The sequence below is a fragment of the Gambusia affinis genome, linkage group LG23, assembly GCF_019740435.1.
Source record: "Gambusia affinis linkage group LG23, SWU_Gaff_1.0, whole genome shotgun sequence".
Classification (NCBI taxonomy): Eukaryota; Metazoa; Chordata; class Actinopteri; order Cyprinodontiformes; family Poeciliidae; genus Gambusia; species Gambusia affinis.
The window spans coordinates 13,533,052-13,556,435 of record NC_057890.1 but is presented as its reverse complement, the minus strand read 5'-3'; the positions used below and the strand labels follow the sequence as shown (position 1 = coordinate 13,556,435).

Genomic DNA, 23,384 nt, shown 5'->3' with positions numbered 1-23,384 from the left:
GTAAATCAACTCCTGGGAATGATCAAATTAGTTACAGTATGCTAAGTAATCTTAGTGAATTGAGTAAAAAAATATTATTAGAATTGTATAATAAGGTATGGAAGGAAGGAATATTACCTGACAAGTGGAAAGAAGCAGTTGTTATACCTATTTGTAAACCTGGTAAAGATCCTCACTCAGCTGAGAGTTACAGGCCAATAGCTTTAACATCATGTATTGGTAAGATTATGGAAAAAATGGTAAATAATAGATTAATTTATTATTTAGAGTTGAAAGAGAAGATTAAATCCTATCAATTTGGTTTTAGAAAAGGTAGAAGTACAATAGATTCTGCATTATGTCTGGAACATGAAATTAGACGGGCTCAGATTAATAAGGAGAGTTTAATAGCAATTTTTTTAGATATAGAAAAAGCTTATGATATGTTATGGAAAGAAGGGTTGTTAATTAAAATAAAACAAATGGGGATAAGGGGCAGAATATATAGATGGATTAAAAATTTTTTAACGGAAAGAAATATAAAAGTAAAGGTAGGTGGCGAATTAAGTTCAAGGCATCAAATCGAAAATGGCACTCCCCAAGGTAGTATAATAAGTCCTATGCTATTTATTATAATGATTAATGATATTTTTAATAATATAGATAAATCTTTTGGCGTTTCATTATTTGCAGATGATGGCCTTATTTGGAAGAGGGGAAGAAATATTGAATTTGTAAATAGGAAACTACAAGAGGCATTACATAGTGTAGAAGCTTGGGCTTTAGAATGGGGATTTAGAATCTCAATATCTAAATCTAAAGTTGTTGTTTTTACTAATAGAAAGTTAAATATTATTACAAATCTCAAATTATATGAGAATGTTATTGAAAGGATAGATCAAATTAAATATTTAGGATTCTGGTTTGATAAGAATCTTACATGGAAGACTCATGTTAATAAAATAGTTGGAAAAAGTAAAAAAATCTTAAATATAATGAGGTGTTTAAGAGGAAAAGAATGGGGAGCTGATAGGAAAGCTTTAAAAACAATTTACACTGGTCTAATCAGGTCAGTTTTTGATTATGGATGTATTTTATATAATTCAGCTTCAAATAGTTTACTAAAAACCATAGATAGAATACAATATCAAGCATTAAGACTTTGTTGTGGAGCGATGAAAAGTACCCCAATTTCAGCTCTACAAGTTGAGATGGGTGAGATGCCGTTGGAGCTCAGAAGGAAACAATTAGCCATAACTTACTGGGCAAATATTAAAGGACATAAAGAAAGTTATCCTCCATATATTATGTTACAACCTTGTCTAGTAAAAGAAAAAAAGCAAATAAATAGTTTTGGATGGTTTATAAAAAATGAAATAAGAGAGATAGGATTAAATCTTAGTTTAATTAGTCCTGTGATTGTTATTCCTGTTATTCCACCATGGATAATTGGACAGGCTGAAGTTGATTTAAGCTTACTGGAAAAAGGAAAACAATTAGAAAAGAAAGAGGTGGAAAGTTATATTGGAAATGAATATGCGGAATATATACAAATATATACAGATGCCTCTAAAATGTCAAATAATAATATAGGAATAGCTTTTATAATTCCGGAATTAGATATTATGAGAAATAAAAGAATAACAGACAAATTGACAGTATATACAGGTGAACTATTGGATATTTTAATGGCTCTAGAATGGGTTGAGGAAAAAAGAGAGAGCGGTTGTAATCTGTTCAGATTCAAGTAGTGCATTAGCAAGTATTGTAGAACAAAATTCTGAATCAAGGCAAGATATTATAGTTGATATTAATCAGTTAATGTTTAGAATTAAAAGTTATGGATCTCTGGTCAAATTAGTTTGGGTTCCTGCTCATATTGGAGTAATAGGAAATGAGTTGGCAGATAGTTTTGCTAAGAATGCAGCAAAAAGTGTATTGTTGATTTAAATATTAAAATGAGTAAAAATGAGGTTAAAAATATTAGTAAAATGTATATTAAGAATAAATGGCAGGAACAGTGGGATAAAGGAAGCAATGCCAGATTTTATTATAGCATCCAAAGAAAAGTTGGAGAATTTAGGAAATGTAACAGGAATAAAAAAGAAGAAGATATTATATCTAGATTAAGGTTTGGACATACAGGTTTAAACAGTACTCTTAAAATAATTAATAAACATGATACAGGTTTCTGTAGTTATTGTGGGAAATTAGAAACAATACAACATTTTTTTTTAGAATGTAGTAAGTATGTTCGAGAAAGGGAGGAGTTAATTAGAAATTTAAATAGGAATAAAAATAAATTAGATATTAGAAGTTTGCTTCAAAGATCATCGGGGGATGTAGTTTTTAATAGTATTTTTAATTTTCTAAGAAGAACAGGTATTATGGGAAGATTATAGTGATTTTACATCTGATCCATACTCCAGTCTAGAAGGTGGCGGTAATGCACCTAAAAGTTGTTTGCCAACCGCCATAAAAAAAAACAAGAAGAAGAAGAAGAAGAAACAATATGGCTGCTCCCTATGGCTGTCATGCCGAGCTGAGAAAATAGTTCAGTTTGAACTATTTTGACTTTTATGTTAGTTTTGCAGATTGTGAAAGCTAGCTGCGAGTTGGTTTTATTCGGTTAACTCATGCTAGCACCGAAGGTTGTCGGAATGGTTCCAGCCTTAAGAGGGAAGGTCAGACCGGTGGTCTATCTGAACCGGAGACTGTCCACCCAGGAGCAGGCTGGACCTCCGGACTCTCCCCCGGAGAGTCAGTTACCTGCGGTCAAGGTGCGAAGACCGAGAAAGGACCCCAGGGGCCATTCCGTGCTTCTCTTCCCCGGGCAGGGTAGCCAGTTTGTGGGTATGGGTAAAGGACTGACGAAGTACCCCAATGTGACAGAGATGTTCTCCGCAGCGGAGAAGATTCTCGGCTACGACCTGCTGACACTGTGCCTGGAGGGGCCGGAGAAGGACCTGCTGAAGACGGTGCACTGTCAGCCGGCGGTGTTCGTCACCTCTCTGGCTGCGGTGGAGAAGCTGCACTATGAAAACCCACAGGTCACACAAACTTTACGCGCTTGTTTAATTCCTATTTCTGTTGAAGTTTAAGTCAAGATAAACTAGAAATGTATTTAAGTTTGCATCTGTTTTTCTCAAGTAAAAGTAAAAAGTAAGCGTCCGAGAAATTACTCAAGAAAAAAAATGCGAAAAGGTTACTCAAGTATTGAGTAACTGATCAGATCATCTGATTTAATATTTAAAAATTATGTCATAAGATCGACAAGAAGTATAAAACATACATTACTGATATTTTAAAGTTTTCTCAAAGAAAGCTCGGTGGTTGGGCACTAGGGCAGTCATTCATCCAGCGGCCCGTCGTGTTTTTGAGTTAAAAAATCCTTAAAGTTGACAGGAAATTTTAAATGATCACTTGATAATTATGTATCATTGGAAGGTTGGAAAATTAATATCTGAACACAAACTATAAAGTCTTAAAAAATGCAAACATTTTAAAAAAACTTAAATAAATAAGCAATTCTAAGCCTGGTGGGGGCACATGTGAAGCCTGGTAGCCCACCAGGCTTACAATACACTGGGCAAAACCCTGATTTGTGCGCATTTCCCTCCGGTCTCAACAGGCTATTGAGACGTGTGTCGCTGCTGCAGGTTTCAGTGTTGGTGAATTTGCTGCTCTTGTTTTTGCTGGAGCCATGAACTTTTCAGAAGGTAAGCATCACTTTTTGTCAAAGATGTTTTAAAAGTCTGACGAGAGACGCTTAAAATTTTAATGTTATTCCTTTTGCTGTTCTTCTAGCTTTGTATGCAGTGAAGGTGCGTGCAGAGGCCATGCAGAAAGCCTCTGAACTGGTTCCCAGTGGGATGCTGTCAGTTGTCGGCAGACCGCAGGCTCATTATAAATACGCCTGCCTTCAAGCCAGAGAACACTGCAAGAGTCTGGGGATTGAGGACCCTGTTTGCTCTGTGGCCAACTATTTATTCCCGGATGGCAGGGTCATTGCAGGGCACAAACAGGTACGAACCGGCAATGTTCAGTTTTAGATTTGGCACCACTGCAATATTGATGTGGCTTTGGGTTTTGTTTAGGCCCTGGACTTCCTCCAGCAGAACTCGCGCCGTCTAGAGTTCATCAGGGCCAAACCTCTCCCAGTTAGCGGAGCATTCCACACCGAGCTGATGGCGTCAGCTACCAAACCACTAAGAGAGGTGCTGCAGCAGGTGGAGGTCAGTCAGCAAACGTTTCCTACACTACAGGCTGCACTTCTGCTTTATTACATCCACCTAACAGAACTACAGTTTTCTAATTGTTCTGGTTACTCTGGTTCTTTTAATTTGTGCCCCCTCTGATGCTTTTTCTGTTGCAAACATATTAAAATTGAAGGGAAAATATGCCTTAAAATCTCCTGTTGAATGTGGCTGTTTTATGTGCAGGAGGCTAAAATAAAATGAAGTCACATTTTTAAAAGTTATGAACATGTTTAATGAGTAAGAAAATGTTTGTTCCCCAAGTTAATTAAAAACAAATGCTCTTCATTTTTTTTAGATTATATTTAAACAGTTGCATTACTATTAAGAGAAAAATAATATTAAAATTAATAATGTTACTAATTTCTGATTAGACATCATCATTTTCCTGACATAATAAACAAGCAAATGTTCTATTTTATATTGAGGGGATATAAAAAGATTAAATGAAAATTACTCACATTCTCGTGAACTATTGAGAATCATATATGTTGTAGTTTAAACAAAAGTAAATAACTTTTTTTAAGACTTTAAGTAAAATTTCTGAGTATATTATTATGTAGATATATTTTTTATGAAATGTGTAAATATTATTGGATAATATAGAATCATTTCACTATATGCTAAGTTATTTTATGTTTCCTGAGCAACAGCATAGCGGGAAATAATTTTAAATGTTAATGTGGTTCAAAGAGCAGGGATCAACATTTGATTGGTTAACCGACATAGTAAAACATTTTCGACCAATCACGGCGGCTCTAACTGTGTTGGCTCTGCCGACTGAGTTTCATTGCTGATTAGATCATTTAAAATGCTCTGCTGCTCAGGAGTGGAATATACGGTAATTGAATCATGAAATATTCTGTTAAAATGTAGAAAATAAATTTTTTTATATATTCTTGCATTTTTAAGAACATTATAGTTTTTTTTTATTCATGATGCAGAGCTGTCCAGTTCATCCAGCTGCTCTACAAAACTAGAGTTTATATTGACGAATGTTTATTTGCAAGAGAAAATGCCTTTCTTTTTTTTGGGCCTGCTTAGGGGCTAGTGTGAATTTTTTATTCTAATTTTGTTATTTTATTATGTGTTTTTTTTTTCTCTTCACCAGTAGTAAAATTGTTGTTTTTATTATGATCAATAAAGTATGTTGCATGTTTTTTTTTCTCTTTATTCAGCTACCATATCAACAAAAACACACTGAAAGGTCTACAATGGACCTTTTTTTTGCGCATTTCATTTAATTTCTATGCATCTTCACTTAATCTAAAAACCTGGATTTCATTTGTTCATATCACAGTAATATATATATATATATATATATATATATAAAAAGCTTAGTTTTTCAACATTGTTTCCCTTTCAGGTGCGACGCCCTGAGATCAGGGTCTACTCCAACGTGGACGGAAAGCGCTACATGAGTGAAAGCCACATTCGCAAGCAGCTGGTCAAACAGCTGGTGTCGCCGGTGAAATGGGAGCAGGCGCTGCATGAAATCTACGAAAGGATGCAGGGGGAGAGTTTCCCTCAAACATACGAGGTTGGCCCCGGGAAGCAGCTGGGCGCCACGCTGCAGAAGTGCAACAGGAAGGCCTCTCAGTTGTACGCTCACGTGGACGTCACCGCAAGCGAAAAGTGACTCTAATGATGGAAAAGATTGTGTATAACTGTGTATTTAATGAAATGTTTTTAAATAAACACGCCAGTCGGTTTTTCTCATCTTCAAGTTTATTTGCAAGGGAAAAAAAAGCCTCGTCAAATCTGCAACAGAAAGTCCAGCTCCCGTCATTTCATCACAAGCAAAGCTACACATCGTTTGTAAAAACCTTGGCCTCTTAAACCAGTAAGAAACTGCAAAAAGACTGCAGGCCAGCAACAGTCCAGTCATGAGAAACATGCTTTCTGATATCAATGCAACGGCAAAACAGCCTTCCAGTGCTACAATGTTCTGGCTTTTCAGGAAACTCTTTTAAAAAATGAAACCAATCTGGAGGTTCTTCAGTGAATTTAGCAACACATTTTTTTAAGCTTTATTCTAAGGAAGGCATTTCCAGTCTGTGGTTAATGTCAATACAGCTCATGGAAATGGTATAAAAAAAGAAAAGTAAACAGCAGAAACAAAAATCAGCATTAATTTTAAATCAAATGCAAACTTTTTTTTTTTTTTTTTTTCCCATCAAACATACTCAGACTTTCTCTGGGCCTCTTCCCAGGCCTCCTCTTACATCCACAGTCCACCAAAAATGCTTGCTGCCACCAAAAGTGCTACGGTCATGAGTGCTCCGCTGGTCCAGCCAGGGCAAGCCACCACTTTTAAACTCCTCACCTTAAAAATGAAAGAAAATGATAAAAACAATGTGATTTTACAGTATTAAGGGAATAAATATTATTATATAATAAAAAATTTTTTGTGTACCTGGAAAGGTTAACTGGATAGTTTTTCTATCTTTAGCATTCATGACAGGCTATGCTAGCCGCAGAGAGCAAGAGGGGATAAGCAGTGCTACACTTAGGGTGATTGACAGCGCTAAGGCCCGCCTTCTGGCTCTTATTGGTTGTTTTTACTTAGCACTGGAAAAAGGCAGAGTGGCTTGATTTTTTTTTCGCATATTAACTGTCACGACAGAGTGACAATTTCATCAAAAATACAAAAAAATTATTTTGATAAAAAGTTAGATACTGCACCTTTAAAGACCCAAATGAGGAACTCTGCAACTTTTTTGTCAAAAAAAACAAAACAAAACAAAAATCTCTTGTTCAACCAAAGAGTTTCTGTGTGGAGTAGATTTATGGAAGAAATTAAATTATAAGCCAGTTTAAAAAAAATCTTTGAAAAAGGAGCTTATTGGGAAATATGGGTGTTTTAAAGACCAAATATGCTATTGTTGATATTAAAATGTATAAATAATTCTACATTTAAGGATGAGAATGCAAGGTTTAAGTGTCATTCAATGTGGGAATAATTTAAGAGTTTATCTGGTGTGGGGATATTTAAATGTTTGTAGGTAAATGAGAATGAGAGTAGAAGGAAATCATAAGATATTTTATATTCTATCTGCCCCTTTTTTGAACAAATTATGTAAAAATGCATGGCAATGGGTATGATCATTTGTTATATCATTTTTTTCTGTTTGTACTTTTTCTCTGTTCAAAATAAATAAAAAATTGCATATAGTATATAAAAGTCTGTTTGTTAAGAGCTTACGTTGAATAAAATATTAACTTCTACTTGTTCTTGCAAAATTAAACCTAACGTAATTTAAAAAAAACACAGCCGGGTTTCCCACAGTGTATTATAAGCCTGACGGGCCACCAGGCTTTACTTGAGCCCCCACCAGGCTTAGCATGTTTAATTTATTTTAGTTTTTTTTTAAGACTTTATAGCTGGTGTTTAGGTATTAAGGTATTAAACATTTTTTAACTCAAAAACATGGCGGCCAGCTACCCTAACCCTAGCGCCCCAAGCAACGGGCTTAGCCAGTTTTCTGGGGAAAACCCTGCACTCAATCGAAGATCAAATAATTACCCAGGTTGCCTTTGCCTCTGCTCTGATGTTTCCCGGCCCGGACGTAGTGCTGACAATCCAGGCCTTCACCGGAGCCAACAGGCTCTGGAAACCCCACAGCTGGTTGTGGAGATCCCTGTAAAACACCAACCAAGATAACAACCGAAAACATAAATATCCAACTAGAAATATGAGATCAAAACAAAACATGCTTTTGTACCTGTAGATGATCCGTGTCAGAGTCCGGGCAGGTCCCAGCAGGTAGAGAGGAGTTGGCGGCCGGTTTGGATCTCTCCTGGCCCACTCCTGGTCCAGAAGGTCTCCGATTTCAGCCAGCTGTCGACCAACGACCCTCGCTGCTCTGTCACGGATCCTAAACCAGGAAAACAGAAAACATTACTAACTACCAACAACAAAACGTCTTTAAAACGCAATTGTTTGGAAGACTTGATCAAATCTTCTTTCTTTGTCGTGCTTGTTGTTGGTACAACTCATCCCACATGATGTGTTTACATGGAACAATGTGCTGAGTAACTGAAACAGGAGCAGGGAGTGTCCGTACTGTACCTGAGGCCCCCGTCCACCACCTCTCCAGGTCCAGCCTGGAGGGTCACAGCGCGGTTCGGATGCCTGGTTTGTTCCACCATCGTGTTTTCTGAGCAGGAGAAACATTTTCACATGAGTTCTTGTCAAATTATTTCAATTAAACACCACATTGATAATGCGGGATGAAAGGGCCTCCATGTATGGACTTCTAACGTTCATAAACAAGCTGTGTAAACAAGAGAACATGTGACCAGGATGGGAGGCGCTTGTTACCAGGGAGAGAGTCCAATTAAAATAATAAAAAAAGGATCTGAGGTGGTGACTTCATCCCTCTGATGTCTCTTCCTGCTAAGCTGTTTCACTTCCCTAATTTTTTAGGAGCTGATTATGTTAAAAAGTGTTGTTCTAATAATGTTTTTATAACAAAACTTGTTAGATTATGTTTGTAGACTTTACTTTTAACCTCATGTGATCACCTAAGCTGAGATCAGACCTGTTGTTCTCATGCTCTTTAATGCAAATGCCACATTTCCATAACCCAAATCAACCAAACGGCTCTTTTCTCCACTCAGTAGGGAGAAATACAGCGTCACTCACCTCAGACAATCCCCATAAACTTTATATAAGTTTACAATTTTTAGACAAATTTACACAAAATAAATAAATGTATTTTTAATGTAAACGTGAGGTTTTATTTCCCTTCGTATCTTTTTAACAAGAGAAAAACTAATGCGGGCTGGAAATAACCCCTGTAGCCGCCTATAGAGGTTTGCTTTAGTCATAACAAAATACATGAAGTCATCGTTCATGCCTAAAACCAACAAAGGTCATTTTTTAAAATCACCCTTAAAGGATTAGATATCAACCCTTCAACTCATAACATTTATTAGTTTCTTCATTTTCAAACACGCATTGTGTTTCATTTTCTAAAAGTACTTTATTTGAATGTTTATCGAAAGTAAAATGCTCCCACCCCGGCAAGTAAACAGGTGCACTCACAGTGAAAAAAGAAAGGTAAAATACCTTTAATGTAGATTAAATAGGACGCCGCCCTGTAATAAATAGAAAAGTCATTATCATTAGCACTTATCTTTAGTTATAAAATCAAATAAATAATCGAAAGGTGTTTGTACTTACAGCAGCGTCCTTTAATCTCGTTGCTCTCAGGTAACTGCTACAAAGTACAATTGGCCACGCCTTTACCTGCTGCTAGCAAATTTGACCATTAGGGGGAGACAGAAACACCCAATAAATACCAATTGAGTCGTAACAAGTTAATTTTGGTTTAAATGTAGGCAAGAAATATATTACTGTACAACAATTTCTTACTGAGAATTCAACTTTCTTTTTGTATTTGATCAGTTCAGTCCACCTCGGTTGGGTTAATATAGCACCGATTCACCACAAATGCAATCATAAGGCATTTTAAAAGAAAAACAAATATTATTTATTACAGATAATCAAACGTGTACTCTCATACAGACAGGTTTAATGAGATTTCTCCATCACGTATGATGAATTCAACATATTTTGGCACTCTGCAGCCACCAGCCTGTTGTTAAAAATAGAAACAGTGAAATAGTGACCCCCTGTGGTAAAATGTGGCAATGACACCCCGCAGTCACATCACTGCGTCCTCCGTTGCTAGGTTATTCTGGTAATGCAACATCTTCTTAGCGTTCCTGAGACACACCCTTTTCAAGTTTTTATATTAATCATGCGGTATTTCACTAGTTGCACAGAAATTATCCAGTTTTTAGCTCGAAGAAATGCTTCGTTGTAGTTTGACCGTCTTGGGCGTTGTCGTCACCGCTCACGTCGTCGGAATCAATAAGTGGCGCTACAGCAGCTAACATGGAGGCGGCGTTCGCTCGCTAGCTTTCAGCTCACGGTGATGCTTTACAAGCTGCTTGGCCGTAAAACTGTAACGACAGTCGGATGAGACTGCATCCCTGACCCGGACGATGGCCGCTCAGTCTCTTCAGCAGCCCGGGGAGGATTCAGCAGCCTGCTAACGGAGCCTGTCAGAGCAGCAGATGCTGATGACTGCATGCTTCCTGGCTCTGATTTGCAGGTAGCTGAGTGTATATAAATCTTAAAGCGGATCCTAAATGATCTCACACACATATCAGGCTGAATTTATATAAATATGTTCGTGAGTATTGTGTGTTTGATATTTGTTGACATGATGTTTTGAAGGCACCATGGCCGGGAAGGTGAAATGGGTGACAGATATCGAGAAGTCAGTGCTCATCAATAACTTTGAAAAAAGAGAATGGGTTCAAGTGACAGAAAACGAGGACTGGAATTTCTACTGGTAGGTTCTAGCACTACAACATAATTTAAAATACGTCTAAAAAAATAATAATTTTGCTAATTAGCTAAAGAAGAAATATCTTATGTAAGAAAAAAAATATTTTTTCTCCAAAAATGCAGTTATATTCACTTTTTATATCTGTTTATAAAGTCAAAGTAGTAACCTAAATCAAAAAAATCTTATCTTTAATTTTAACGCACATACAGTGAAGAGAAAAAAGTAAATAAATGATTGTTAAATGGAAAATCTTGAATCCTGGCGTGGCCAACTTCCTCTCACAGTCCAAAAACATACCTGTTTGGTTAATTGGTATTTCTAAATTGCCCTGAGGTTTGTGTTTTTATGATTCTTCATCCTGCATGTCTCCTTTCAGGCCATTCAAATAAGGCAGGAAATGGATGAAAGTATACAGCTGCTCTGCCTAAACTTACATCTAAATTAATATTTCAACACTTAAACATTTTTTGAAAAATACAACATATAACAATTTCTAAGAAAAAGTAATTAAATGATTAATAAAAATGTGCAGCACACTTTCCAAAGAACTTGTATATTATTAATCCATTACTTTATTAAATTTATTATCCTGGGTTCCTAGCCAGTCTTCAAAATTGGAAATATACCATTTTATTTCAATGTTAATTGAAAAAAAGAAAGAAAAAAAAAGCACACCTTATCTCGTGTTTTCCATTCTTTCTGAAGCTAATTCAAAGTGTTTCTTTAGAGTATGGATGCTTTTTAGTTGGTTTTATAAATTTAATTAGGAGTTTATGCTCTTTTCTCTTACTAGGAAGAATTAATTTAATATTATAATTTGTTTGGTAGGCGATGGTCCAGTAGTGAAGCTGTTTAACTTGATGTGTACCAACATGCAGGATGAGCATCCAGACCATCAGGAACGTGTTCAGCGTGGACACCGGCTACCGGCTGTCGGATGAGCAGCTGGTAAACCATTTCCCAAACCACTATGAGCTGACCAGGAAAGACCTGATGATCAAGAACATCAAGCGCTACCGCAAAGAGCTGGAAAAGGAAGGAAGTCTGCTTGCAGAGAAGGACAAGAACGGAAAATACATTTATCTGGGTAACCTTCCCCAGAGGTGGATATATATACAGTCGTGAATAGTCCTGATGTTTTTCTTTTGACTTCCTTGTGCAGATTTTGTTCCTGTGACATTTATGCTCCCGGCTGATTATAATTTGTTTGTGGAGGAGTTTCGCAAGAATCCGTCCAGCACCTGGATCATGAAGCCCTGCGGGAAAGCCCAGGGGAAGGGCATCTTCCTCATCAACAAGCTATCACAGATTAAGAAGTGGTCGCGCGACAGCCGGACGTCCACGTAAGTCAGGAAACGTGTTTCCTTTCAAGCTTTGGATGGAGAAAAACGACAAAAGAGTCATCATGGTATTCTCAGTGGGTGTTGCTGCTTCGTCCTGCCTCCAGGTTTGTTGCAGCATCCAGCGGGAAAGAGGCGTATGTGATCTCTCTGTACATCGACAACCCTCTGCTGATTGGCGGGAAGAAGTTTGACCTTCGACTTTATGTTCTGGTGACAACATATCGGCCGTTAAAGTGCTACATGTAAGCACCTTTCAAAACTACATCCTGTTTATGCGTCAATTATCCACCCAGGAAATCATATGGTGTATAACAGAAAATATGAATTTGAATAAATCTGATCTGATCTGTTAGGTACAAATTGGGGTTCTGCCGGTTCTGCACGGTGAAGTACACACCCAGCACCAGTGAGCTGGACAACATGTTTGTGCATCTCACTAATGTGGCCATTCAGAAACACGGGGTGAGTTGTCATCAAAAGGAACCACATTTTCCTCAACTTAGGTGAAGTACAGATCTGCTGCTGGTGCAGAAATATACAAAAATCAAGTACTCTCACTTTAATTTGAAACTCTGGTATTTATTTTGCTAGTCTTATAGTTCCACAAATATGGTCGTTCATTTAGATGAACTTCTTCTTCATCACTCAAACCATCTGTCGAGGTCGAAGTTATTTGAATCCTCTCCTACCAAGACTAGCAGCTTTCTAAATTTGTGTAACAGTTGAGTTTCCTTTTAGTAAACTCAGTTTTTATTGGTTGTTTTCCATTTTTCAAACATAACCAAACAAAACAGCTGTCTGCAGTAGGTGATATCCACATTCTAACATAAAGATATTCAGAGTTGCAGCTATGAAACAACATTCAGATTTACTAAGAAAGTTTTGGAGCAGCCAGCCCCGTCTTTGACTAATTGTTCTCCCCGATTTATTCCCATCTTTTTTTATATATTTTTGTAAAGTTTATACTGGTTAGATATTTGTCACTAATTTTCACTCTATCAGAAATGGTGAAATCAGTTCAATTCTTCACTGGAGGTCTTTCCAATAAATTAAAATTTTTGTTCATGACCAGAACATATCTCTGTAGTTTACAATAGTTCCATTATGTTAATGCAAACCTGTATCCTGCAGACTAGCTAATCGCTAAAACACCTGCTTTTAATGACAGCGACTGGCTACTACTTTCTCTCATCAAGCACAGGGATGTAGGAATGACACAACAGTTTTCCCATGACTAAAACGCATCAAAAAATATCTTTTTGTTATTTTTAAGGTCGTAATATTTATTTTAGTTTTTTGAATCTTCACAGAAAGCATCACATTTCTGGTTTAACTGTGCTTTCCAACAGGACGACTACAACCACGTTCACGGGGGAAAGTGGACAGTCAGTAATCTTCGATTGTACCTGGAGAGCACCAGAGGAGAGGAGGTGACAAACCGGCTGTTTGACCAGATCCACTGGATCGTGGTGCAGTCACTGAAGGCGGTTGCAGTAAGTTTATAGCATGAAGGACTGAATAAAAGAGCGACAGTTGCTTATTTCTGATTATGTTTTCTCTAATTCCGACACTTTGCTGGTTACATTTCAAATGCAAATGGAGAATTCCTGGTTTCTAAATGCTTCTTTAGCGTAAACCGTCTTTAAACTTTCTGTTTAAAACTGAATCTTTCACACCACTTTTTCACATTTTCCCTCAAAACCGCCTCAAACATCAATGTAGTTTATTGTAAATAAGCTGAATGCAAATGGACGCCATACTTGAACTCTCAAAAGTTTTCTAAATCCTTATATTTTGCTCTGATTTCTCACATAAAATTTCAACGTAACACACTGAAGTTTGTGCAAGACGTGCGAATGCTTTTGTAAATATTTATTCCTCACTCTTTCGTCGCTGGGGAAGTCTTGCGCTCACTTATCCATATTGTGTAATCACCTTTCAGTGTGCTGAACCTGTTTGCAGATACTTCCCTGTGAGCACCTCTAGCAGAAAACAGAAACGTCTCACCAATGAAATATTACACCTCTATAAAGCAGAATATATATAGACAGCTGCAGGTGCTAAATAAGTTTTTTTGTTCTAATTTAAACTTGTGCAGGCAGAATCCGATTCCTTTTACGTTGTATTTTAACGTGACAAGAGGCCGTCTGATTTCTGAGTGTTGTAAAACCACCTGCATGTCTTTGTATTGGTTTTAGCCCACAGGACACTAAACACACTTCCTTTTTTAAATAAGAGCTCTTACTCACTTCCTCTCAAAGGCATCAAAGCATCTGCTGCTGACAGATGTATGGTGTATTTATACTCTGGTTGTTTGATAATAACTGATGAAACAAATAAAAAATTATTCGTTTTGCTGATTCAGTCTGTGTTTTCTTCCCTGCTAGCCCGTGATGAACAATGATAAGCACTGTTTTGAGTGTTACGGGTATGACATCATCATCGACGACAAGCTGAAGCCGTGGCTCATTGAGGTGAGTCATTTCTCCAAGCGAGTCGCATTGACATGTTTTCACCTCTTAAGTTATGAAGCCTAAAGAATAAAAGCTGGGAGCCCAGTCTGAGCAACTGGGTTTATTTGGAGTCTTCTGTTGACCTGGGTTTATTTTTATTTTTTCAATAAATAGTTGGAACACTGTCTGGATCAATACTTGGAAAATTACTTCATGCTCGCTGTTGGGTACAGCGGAGGATCTGGGGTGTCTGTTGCTCTTTTAAAGAAACCAGGAGATTTAAAACTAAAGAAGGAAGAAAGAGAACAGCTTCTGCCACTGTAAATATTCTGTAGAATGAAACCAGCAGAAATATAAATATATATATGGTGTCGCCATATATATATGAATATCAGAAGGATGGATGGATGACAATCGAACAAATGAATGCTTGGTTGGATAGATGGATGTTGGATGGATGGATGTTGGATGGATGTTGAATGGATGGATGGATGTTGGATGGATGGATGTTGGATGGATAGATGGATGGATGGTTGGATGGATGGATGATGGATGGATGTTGGATGGATGGATGGATGGTTGGATGGATGATGGATGGATGGATGTTGGATGTTGGATGGATGGATGGATGGATGATGGATGGATGTTGGATGGATGTTGGATGGATGGATGGATGGATGGATGTTGGATGGATGTTGGATGGACGGATGGATGTTGGATGGATGGATGGATGATGGATGGATGTTGGATGGATGGATGTTGGATGGATGTTGGATGGATGGATGTTGGATGAATGGATGTTGGATGGATGTTGGATGGACGGATGGATGTTGGATAGATGGATGGATGGATGTTGGATGGATGGATGTTGGATGGATGGATTGATGGATGGATGGATGTTGGATGGATGGATGTTGGATGGATGTTGGATGGACGGATGGATGTTGGATGGATGGATGGATTTTGGATGGATGGATGGATGTTGGATGGATGGATGATGATGGATGGACGGATGTTGACGGATGGATGGACGGACGATGATGGATGGACGGACGTTGACGGACGGATGGACGGACGTTGGATGGATGGATGGACGTTGACGGATGACGGATGCTGGACGGACGGATTGACGGACGGACGTTGACGACGGATGGATTTGACGTTGGATGGATGGATGTTGGATGGATGGATGATGATGGATGGATGGATGTTGGATGGATGGATGTTGGATGGATGGATGATGATGGATGGATGTTGGATGGATGGATTGATGGATGGATGTTGGATGGATGGATGGATGGATGTTGGATGGATGGATGTTGGATGGATGGATGTTGGATGGATGTTGGATGGACGGATGGATGTTGGATGGATGGATGTTGGATGGATGTTGGATGGATGGATGTTGGATGGATGGATGGATGTTGGAAAGATGTTGGATGGATGGATGTTGGATGGATGGATGGATGTTGGATGGATGTTGGATGGACGGATGGATGTTGGATGGATGGATGGATGGATGGATGTTGGATGGATGGATGGATGTTGGATGGATGGATGTTGGATGGATGGATGGATGTTGGATGGATGGATGGATGGGTGTTGGATGGATGGATGGATGTTGGATGGATGGATGTTGGATGGATGGATGTTGGATGGATGTTGGATGGATGGATGTTGGATGGATGGATGGATGTTGGATGGATGGATGGATGTTGGATGGATGTTGGATGTTGGATGGATGGATGGATGTTGGATGGATGGATGTTTGATGGATGGATGGATGGAAGGATGGATGGATGTTGGATGGATGGATGATGGATGGATGGATGGATGGATGGACGTATGGATGGATGGATGGATGGATGTTGGATGGATGGATGTTGGATGGATGGATGGATGGATGGATGTTGGATGGATGGATGGATGGATGTTGGATGGATGTTGGATGGACAGATGGATGTTGGATGGATGGATGGATGTTGGATGGATGTTGGATGGATGGATGGATGTTGGATGGATGGATGTTGGATGGATGGATGTTGGATGGATGGATGGATGTTGGATGGATGTTGGATGGATGGATGGATGTTGGATGGATGGATGGATGTTGGATGGATGGATGTTGGATGGATGTTGGATGGATGGATGGATGGATGTTGGATGGACGGATGGATGTTGGATGGATGGATGTTGGATGGATGGATGGACGGATGGATGTTGGATGGATGTTGGATGGATGTTGGATGGACGGATGGATGTTGGATGGATGTTGGATGGATGTTGGATGGACGGATGGATGTTGGATGGATGTTGGATGGATGGATGTTGGATGGATGTTGGATGGATGGATGGATGGATGGATGGATGGATGTTGGATGGATGGATGTTGGATGGATGTTGGATGGATGTTGGATGGACGGATGGATGTTGGATGGATGTTTTTCATTACCAGCTGACTCAGCATGTTCCCTCTGTCTCAGTTTCTTCCTGTTTTCCTTTTAGGTTGTATTTCAGAAAACCTCCATATTGTTTCCGGCTAAATAAAACCTTCATAATCAATCATTGCCATTTTCTGATCAGTGCCGTCTCTCTGGTAACTTCTGCACCTCCAGATTGAGACTTGCTCATCTTCTTCCATCTTAGTCGCTCATTTTGTGCTGCTGGTTGGTGAGAAGCTCCCTGTGTGTTTGTGTTGTGCTGCAGATTTTGTGACTCTTTATTCATCTAATGGAAACAGATGGAAACACACCGACAGCAGACACTTTGTATTTGTTGCTCTCTCTGTCTCAGCTCTCTGGTAAACATAACTCTCTGTGGCCTCGTAATGTGTCACAATGCACTCGTTTGACAGCTGCTGGGTTTCTAGGCTGTGTCTGAGTTATTTCTGCGAGCGGACACCGATCTGATCTATTTTCAGCAGCACAAAGTTGTTTGTAGGGCAAAAGACGTTCCTCTTTGAGGAAAACGTTCCAGAAACTCAGCGAGTCTGCCCATCAGTGCCACCGGTTCTGAATTCAGTACTCAGTCACAGACGGTTAAATGGTTTAAAAGCCTCCTGTCATTTTTTGGTACTTTTCTTCTAAGCGCCATTTTTGATATTGATAACGTCGCTCATTGCCTAGTCATTTTAGATTTTACACACAGTGTCATTTCACCAAGAATCCATCCTAACAAACAACAGAAAGTTGGATTTCTTTCCTTTTTATTTGGTAATCTGATATGAAGATTTCAAATATGTTTTGCAGCTTCTTCTTTTATACCTATTTGCATCCTAACTGTTTGAAAAACATTAAAATAAACACAAAACACCCACAAATTGAGAAACAAGTGGTTTATTTCAGTGAAATGTATGTGGAATACATCAGTCTGAAACAATTTTTAGGGATATCTTATTTGATCATGGTTTTGGGAATACTCATCAATCAGTTCTGATATCTTTTACTTGATTTAATATTGGAATGTCACCATATTTATGTTTATATCTCTTATATTGTTTGCGTTGTTTTGGTTGGCTTTAATCTCACTGTACATGTGTACAGTGACAAACAATAAATTTTGATTCTAGAAATTTGGTTTTAGTTAAAAATGAGAAAACTGAAAATGGATCATGGAGAATAATGTTTCAAAATCATTTATTTAATTCAAATATTTCACATTTTATGCCACCACATTGAAACAACTTTTTAAACATTTCTAATTGTTTATATTTCAGTTAATTTATATTTAATTGATTTTCAATCAAATTTAAACAAAGAAATTTAGTCATAAAAATATACATTTTGGTATTTAAATGTGAGTAAATAAACTAAGTGGAAAAAACAACAGTATAAGTTTGTACGTTCAGTTTATAAATGAGTGTTTACTGATTGCATGTTTATGTACATATTAGTAGCTTCATTTCCTTCCACATTCAGTATAATTACAGGAAGAAACTAAACAGATCTCGTTTGGAGTTGTGTTGCATTATGAATCACTTCCCACCAGTCATGAACCCACTCAGCCTAAATATTGCTTCTTCTTCTTCTTCTTCTCCTTCTTCTACTGCTGTAAATATGGCGATGTTTGCGACCCTCAGGTTAACGCCTCTCCGTCGCTGACCTCCAGCACAGCCAACGACCGCATTCTGAAATACAACCTCATCAACGACACGCTCAACATCGTCACGCCCAACGGGGAGATCCCAGACTGCCGCTGGAATCGCAGTCCGCCCAGAGAGGCCCTGGGGAACTACCAAGTCCTGTGAGTGACAGAAACCCTCCGCTCGCTCTTTGGGGTTAAAGAATCCATCATGGAGGACAAAAACATCCGCCAGCCTTTGGGTAGAACTGAAGATTGTAAATGACATAAAATGAACTGAACATTTGTCACATAAAAAATCCAATTTGAACTGTTCTGCTTCTGAAAGGAAATTAAATTTAATTTAGTTTACAGTTTTTATTTAGATTTTCTTTATACAGAATCTAGGTTTTTTTCCGCTGATCTATATCCTGTTTCGTGCTAATTACTTTTTGATTTCTTTTGATAGCAGCAGAGTGTTTTTAATTTTATTCCCAAAGCGAACATCTTGTTAGGTCTATCATTTTATTTTATTTTATCAACAAACTTTTATTCTTCTTATCTGGCAATTTATTTGATTTTCACATATTCTATTTTGTAAGCCAATTTTTGTTTTTATTTTATTCCCAAAACCAACAACTTCTTTGGTCTACAGATGTATTTTATTTTATTTTATTCAGAAATAAAAAAAAGAAAAAAAAAGATTACTGCTACCTCAAAGCAGTAATGTGGGTCAGTATCGTCACACCCTTCGATAGCTCAGTTGGTAGAGCGGAGGACTGTAGTGGAACATCAGTAATCCTTAGGTCGCTGGTTTGAATCCGGCTCAAAGGAGTTGCTTTTAGGTCAAAGGTTGAGATGGAAATGAATGTAAACATTAAGTTTGACCCTTTTTAATGGATCATTTCAATCACAATTTAACCAATAGATTAATTCCTAAATAATTAAAGTTAAATTGAGACAAATACATTGAGAATGTATTAACTATATAATTAGTCCAAATTTTATTTTTGAATAAATACAAGATTGTTTCCCACTTTAAACAAATTTTTTTTTGTCAGTTTTTTTTTTTTTTTTTTTTTGTTTGTTTTTGTTTTTTGTTTAGTTTTTTGTGTGTGTGTGGTGTATGTAAAAAAATAATAAAAAGACCTTGATCAAAAAAAATAAATAAATAAAAAATAAAAAATAAAAATTTTTTTAATAAAAGATCACTAATGTTAGTCTTAAAGGTTAATACTGCTCTAAACAGTATAGCACATAAAATATTAAAGTATTTAAACGAATACAGAAATAATTACATCTGATTTAGAATTAGGAATTTCACTTTTAATAATTGGATCTGAAATGTAATTATTCATCTATTCATTCCTAAATTTAAATGATTGTAAAGATGTTTTATTTTTAAAGTGTATTTTTTCCCAATTTTGTTTTACTTTGTTTATTTTCAACATTGGGGCATACAAACTCATTTCCAATCAGAAACAAACTTCTTGGTTGAATGAAGTTCATTTAAAACTTTTATTTCCCAGACATATGATTAATTGTATACTTAAATCTACATTTATCTTATTATTGAGAATTGCTATGGAGTTGAAGCTACTTCTGTGTTGACTGAATGTGAAGAGTTTTGGATATTTTTGTAAAGGTAGTGGGTTATATGTAGTTAAACAGGGTTTTTTTTTCTGTGTAGTTTTTGTTGTGAATGCAAAGTACTGGGAGGAAAATAAAAGCTCCTTCGAGCCGGATTTGAACCAGCGACCTAAGGATGCCTGGATGTTCCACTACAGTCCTCCGCTCTACCAACTGAGCTATCGAAGGCCATTTAGAGGCAGTAGCGCACACTTCATCCAAACGTTGTTGTGTTAATCCTGAAACCAGAACGTTTTAGACTCTGTGTTTACATGCTTTATGTCAGAGCAAACAGAGGAGGAAACCGGATCTCAGTCGCGCTGTTTGTTTTCCATCAGGTATGACGAGGAGCAGGCCCAGAGCGAGAGCGCCGAGCATGACCTGAGGAGCCGCTCGGGTCAGCTGCTGGGTTCAAAGGGCACCAGGGGGAGTGCTGGCGCCCGTCCTGCCGCAGCCACGTGGAAGTGAGGCGATGTTACTGACTCCGAATGACTTCCTCTGTCTTACTGTTGGAGCAAAAAACGAAGACCACCCAGAGTTTTATCAACGGGCTGCCGGCCTTTCTCCAACTGTGGCACACTGTTGTTCAAATGTAGAGCGATCAGTAAAGTTTAACAGATGGAGACTTTGGGTATTTGTAGGGAGTATCCTCATGACCCCAATGATCTACGACCTGAACTATGCATGATTGTCGATTACTTGCACCTAACTCTGATCTGCCAAAAAGGGTGCTAACATCGAGGACGAGGTGTGTGAAGGCGAGAAGCTACGCTTGAAAAAAATAGAGGAATTATGAATGCAAATGGTTTTAAAGTTAAGAAGTTTATATGCAGAATTAGAGTTGCTAAATGTTTATAGATCCCAAATGTTTTTTTAAATGCTCATGCTTTACAAGGACTGTATTCAGTGCAGAGTACCGCACTTTATTTATTTTTTTAATTTAGATTTATGTATTAGAATAATAATAACTTCCATTTTGCATTTTGACAAATTCAATATGCATTACACCAGAGATCTTTTAGAAAAGTCTATATGTAGTTAGAATGTACTTGAAACGTTCTTAAAGACTTTCCAATCATTTAAGCCCCAATGAGTAACAAAAATCAATTTTTTGAAAAACTCAGAGGATATTAGAAGCAACAGATAGACAGTTGTTTAACATTGTCTTGTGATAAATCACCTTGTAATAGACAAATATTTAATTTCCCTTTGATTTATTATGTGTTTTGGATTAAATTGAAATGGGCAAAGGTGAAACCTTTTCTCCCCATTTAAACAACCCAAAGAACAATGACAGTACAGATGCTATTCTAAATCTAAGTTGTTATAATTTCCTGAAATTAACAAGAAAAGAAATTTTGCTATTTAATTTTGATTGAAGTAGGTCATTCTGATACATCTTTAACCCTGCCTTGAAAAAGAAACACATTATTTGTTTTTTAATGGTATGCTGATCACAATGTAGTTTTTATTTACAGACACAAAAGAATTATGTAACAGGATTCTTATTCTGTGCTCATGCTTATTTTTTTGTATTAAATCCTGCATTTTTACATTATTAAACTGTTCTAAAGACTCTTAAAGCCATTAATGAATGTAACTGAGACTATTTAAAACAATTTTTTTTAATCATCTTTGTTTTCTCATGCCTCATTATAATGTTTTTTGTCAATAAAAGCATGATTTCGCCTTATTCCCCACCACAAAAATGTTTCTTCATTCCTCATGGAGATGCTACTATATATATATATTAAGCATAGATGTGCTAATTTCTAACCAAAAATCCCCAAAGCACAAGATATCAGCTGCACATCCACCTGTGAGGTTAAATTCAGAGAGAGATTGGGGAAATTCCCATAAAGGAACTGAGTAAACCCCTACTTGGTTCCCACTGCTGGTTTTCATTACATGATCAGAAACTATTCAGCTTTTATCACTACCTGCTTGCAGCTGTGAGCTAATTCTGGATGTGTCTTATTGATTATTTTTTCCTCTATCCCAAGAAACATTTCATTTTAACTGATTTTTACTCAGGTTTGAGTACATTCACATTTTTCTGTAGAAGCTCTGATAAGAAGAGGTTAAAATGTGATTTGTTATGTTATGAAAGAATGCACTGTTCTCTTTGCTAAATAAAGCTGTGGTCAGATTTTATTTTAGTCCGTTTCTTCTTGCAGAAGAGTTTTGATTTGCACAGGTTAATGTCTGTAAAAAACAGAAATGTAATAATTCCAGTTTCCTTTCTCTAAAGATGCGTTTCGGGTGTTTTGTTTCTAAAGTGGAGGGCATGTGTAAACTATATGTGGGTTATGTTGGCACACACATCTGAGTATGTGGAAGTGAGCTGGTTTACACACAAGTGTGTTGCTACAAAATGCCTAATTTGCAATATTGTCTACCCGCTACATGAACTTTGACTCTTCTGTGCCCACAAGACTTTGAAGACTGTTTTTTGTTTAGAATATTTAAAAAACTTTCAACCATTTATCTTGATTGAGGGAGCATAACAAGTAAATTTGCTTTTAATAAAAAAAAAAAAAAACAATCTCCCTACAGACCCACACTGCAACAACTGTAGTATACCAGTGAAGACAGCAAGCCAATAAATAGATTTGGAACCAGATTTAATAACAGCATTAGTTGTAATCAGAATATGTTTCTAAAATATAAAGTGAAATGTAATTGGTCTTTATTTTACTGCTTACGTCTGAAAAGGCAATTAAAAACTCATAAAAGTAATCCCCAAAAAGTTTTTGAGGATGTTACGTCAGTAAGGCGTTCTACAAAGCTGCGCTGACGTCAACTTCCGTCAGTTCCTTCCGCCTTCACAATAAAAGCCCTTTACGACTATCCCAGAGAAACTTGTTGATGTTGCAAATTTACAGATAAGAATTAGAATAGCTAAAAACCATGCTGAAAATCTCTAAGCTCTTACGTGCTAATTTTCAATGGTTTGTTATGATATGTCGCTTTTTGAGATCCTCCAGCCTCTTTCATGCTTAACTAGGATATTGATCCAGCAGATGAAGCTGTAATCAGTCATGGGTTTGGCCTGCAAAGTGAGATTTAACTGGGTGGAGGGGGTAATTATACCTTCACTTAAGGTCAAATTATTTTAAATCCGTTTTTGTCCATTACTAAATGACATCAGCATTTAAAAACAGGGTTCTGTAATGGTTGGCCTACCAAAATTACTCTAATTACTCTGCAACAACGGGGTCACAAAAGATCCAGTTGTGACTTTCAGCACAAGCTCCATCCTCAAAAATATGAAATTTGGTTAAATATAAAGCAGTTCTT

The 23,384-nt window shown here is 37.3% G+C and overlaps 3 protein-coding genes and 2 non-coding genes across 5 annotated transcripts; 3 read left to right on the top strand and 2 right to left on the bottom strand.

Annotated features, from left to right (window-relative positions):
• Window positions 1-1,768: 1,768 nt before the first annotated feature.
• On the top strand, window positions 1,769-5,954 carry mcat (malonyl CoA:ACP acyltransferase (mitochondrial)). The gene is made up of 5 exons (XM_044107753.1): window positions 1,769-3,029; window positions 3,611-3,698; window positions 3,787-4,004; window positions 4,077-4,214; window positions 5,602-5,954. The coding sequence occupies exons 1-5, from the start codon at window positions 2,616-2,618 to the stop codon at window positions 5,872-5,874; spliced, it is 1,131 nt and encodes a 376-aa protein (XP_043963688.1). The 5' UTR covers window positions 1,769-2,615; the 3' UTR covers window positions 5,875-5,954.
• Window positions 5,955-6,423: 469 nt separating this feature from the next.
• On the bottom strand, window positions 6,424-9,557 carry bik (BCL2 interacting killer). Its single transcript, XM_044107754.1, has 6 exons — window positions 9,424-9,557; window positions 9,310-9,338; window positions 8,308-8,395; window positions 7,961-8,113; window positions 7,762-7,876; window positions 6,424-6,561 (listed from the first exon to the last, which is right to left on the bottom strand). The coding sequence occupies exons 3-6, from the start codon at window positions 8,385-8,387 to the stop codon at window positions 6,457-6,459; spliced, it is 453 nt and encodes a 150-aa protein (XP_043963689.1). The 5' UTR covers window positions 8,388-8,395; window positions 9,310-9,338; window positions 9,424-9,557; the 3' UTR covers window positions 6,424-6,456.
• Window positions 9,558-9,897: 340 nt separating this feature from the next.
• On the top strand, window positions 9,898-22,238 carry ttll1 (tubulin tyrosine ligase-like family, member 1). Its single transcript, XM_044107752.1, has 10 exons — window positions 9,898-10,360; window positions 10,486-10,603; window positions 11,479-11,687; window positions 11,763-11,943; window positions 12,048-12,185; window positions 12,297-12,405; window positions 13,293-13,436; window positions 14,331-14,417; window positions 18,475-18,638; window positions 20,423-22,238. Exons 2-10 carry the CDS (start codon window positions 10,491-10,493, stop codon window positions 20,550-20,552), a joined length of 1,275 nt encoding a protein of 424 aa, XP_043963687.1. The 5' UTR covers window positions 9,898-10,360; window positions 10,486-10,490; the 3' UTR covers window positions 20,553-22,238.
• trnay-gua lies at window positions 19,204-19,289 on the top strand. The gene is given in 2 exon segments: window positions 19,204-19,240; window positions 19,254-19,289. It is a non-coding gene; the product is annotated as a tRNA-Tyr (tRNA).
• On the bottom strand, window positions 20,187-20,273 carry trnay-gua. Its single transcript is given in 2 exon segments — window positions 20,187-20,222; window positions 20,237-20,273. It is a non-coding gene; the product is annotated as a tRNA-Tyr (tRNA).
• Window positions 22,239-23,384: the final 1,146 nt, after the last annotated feature.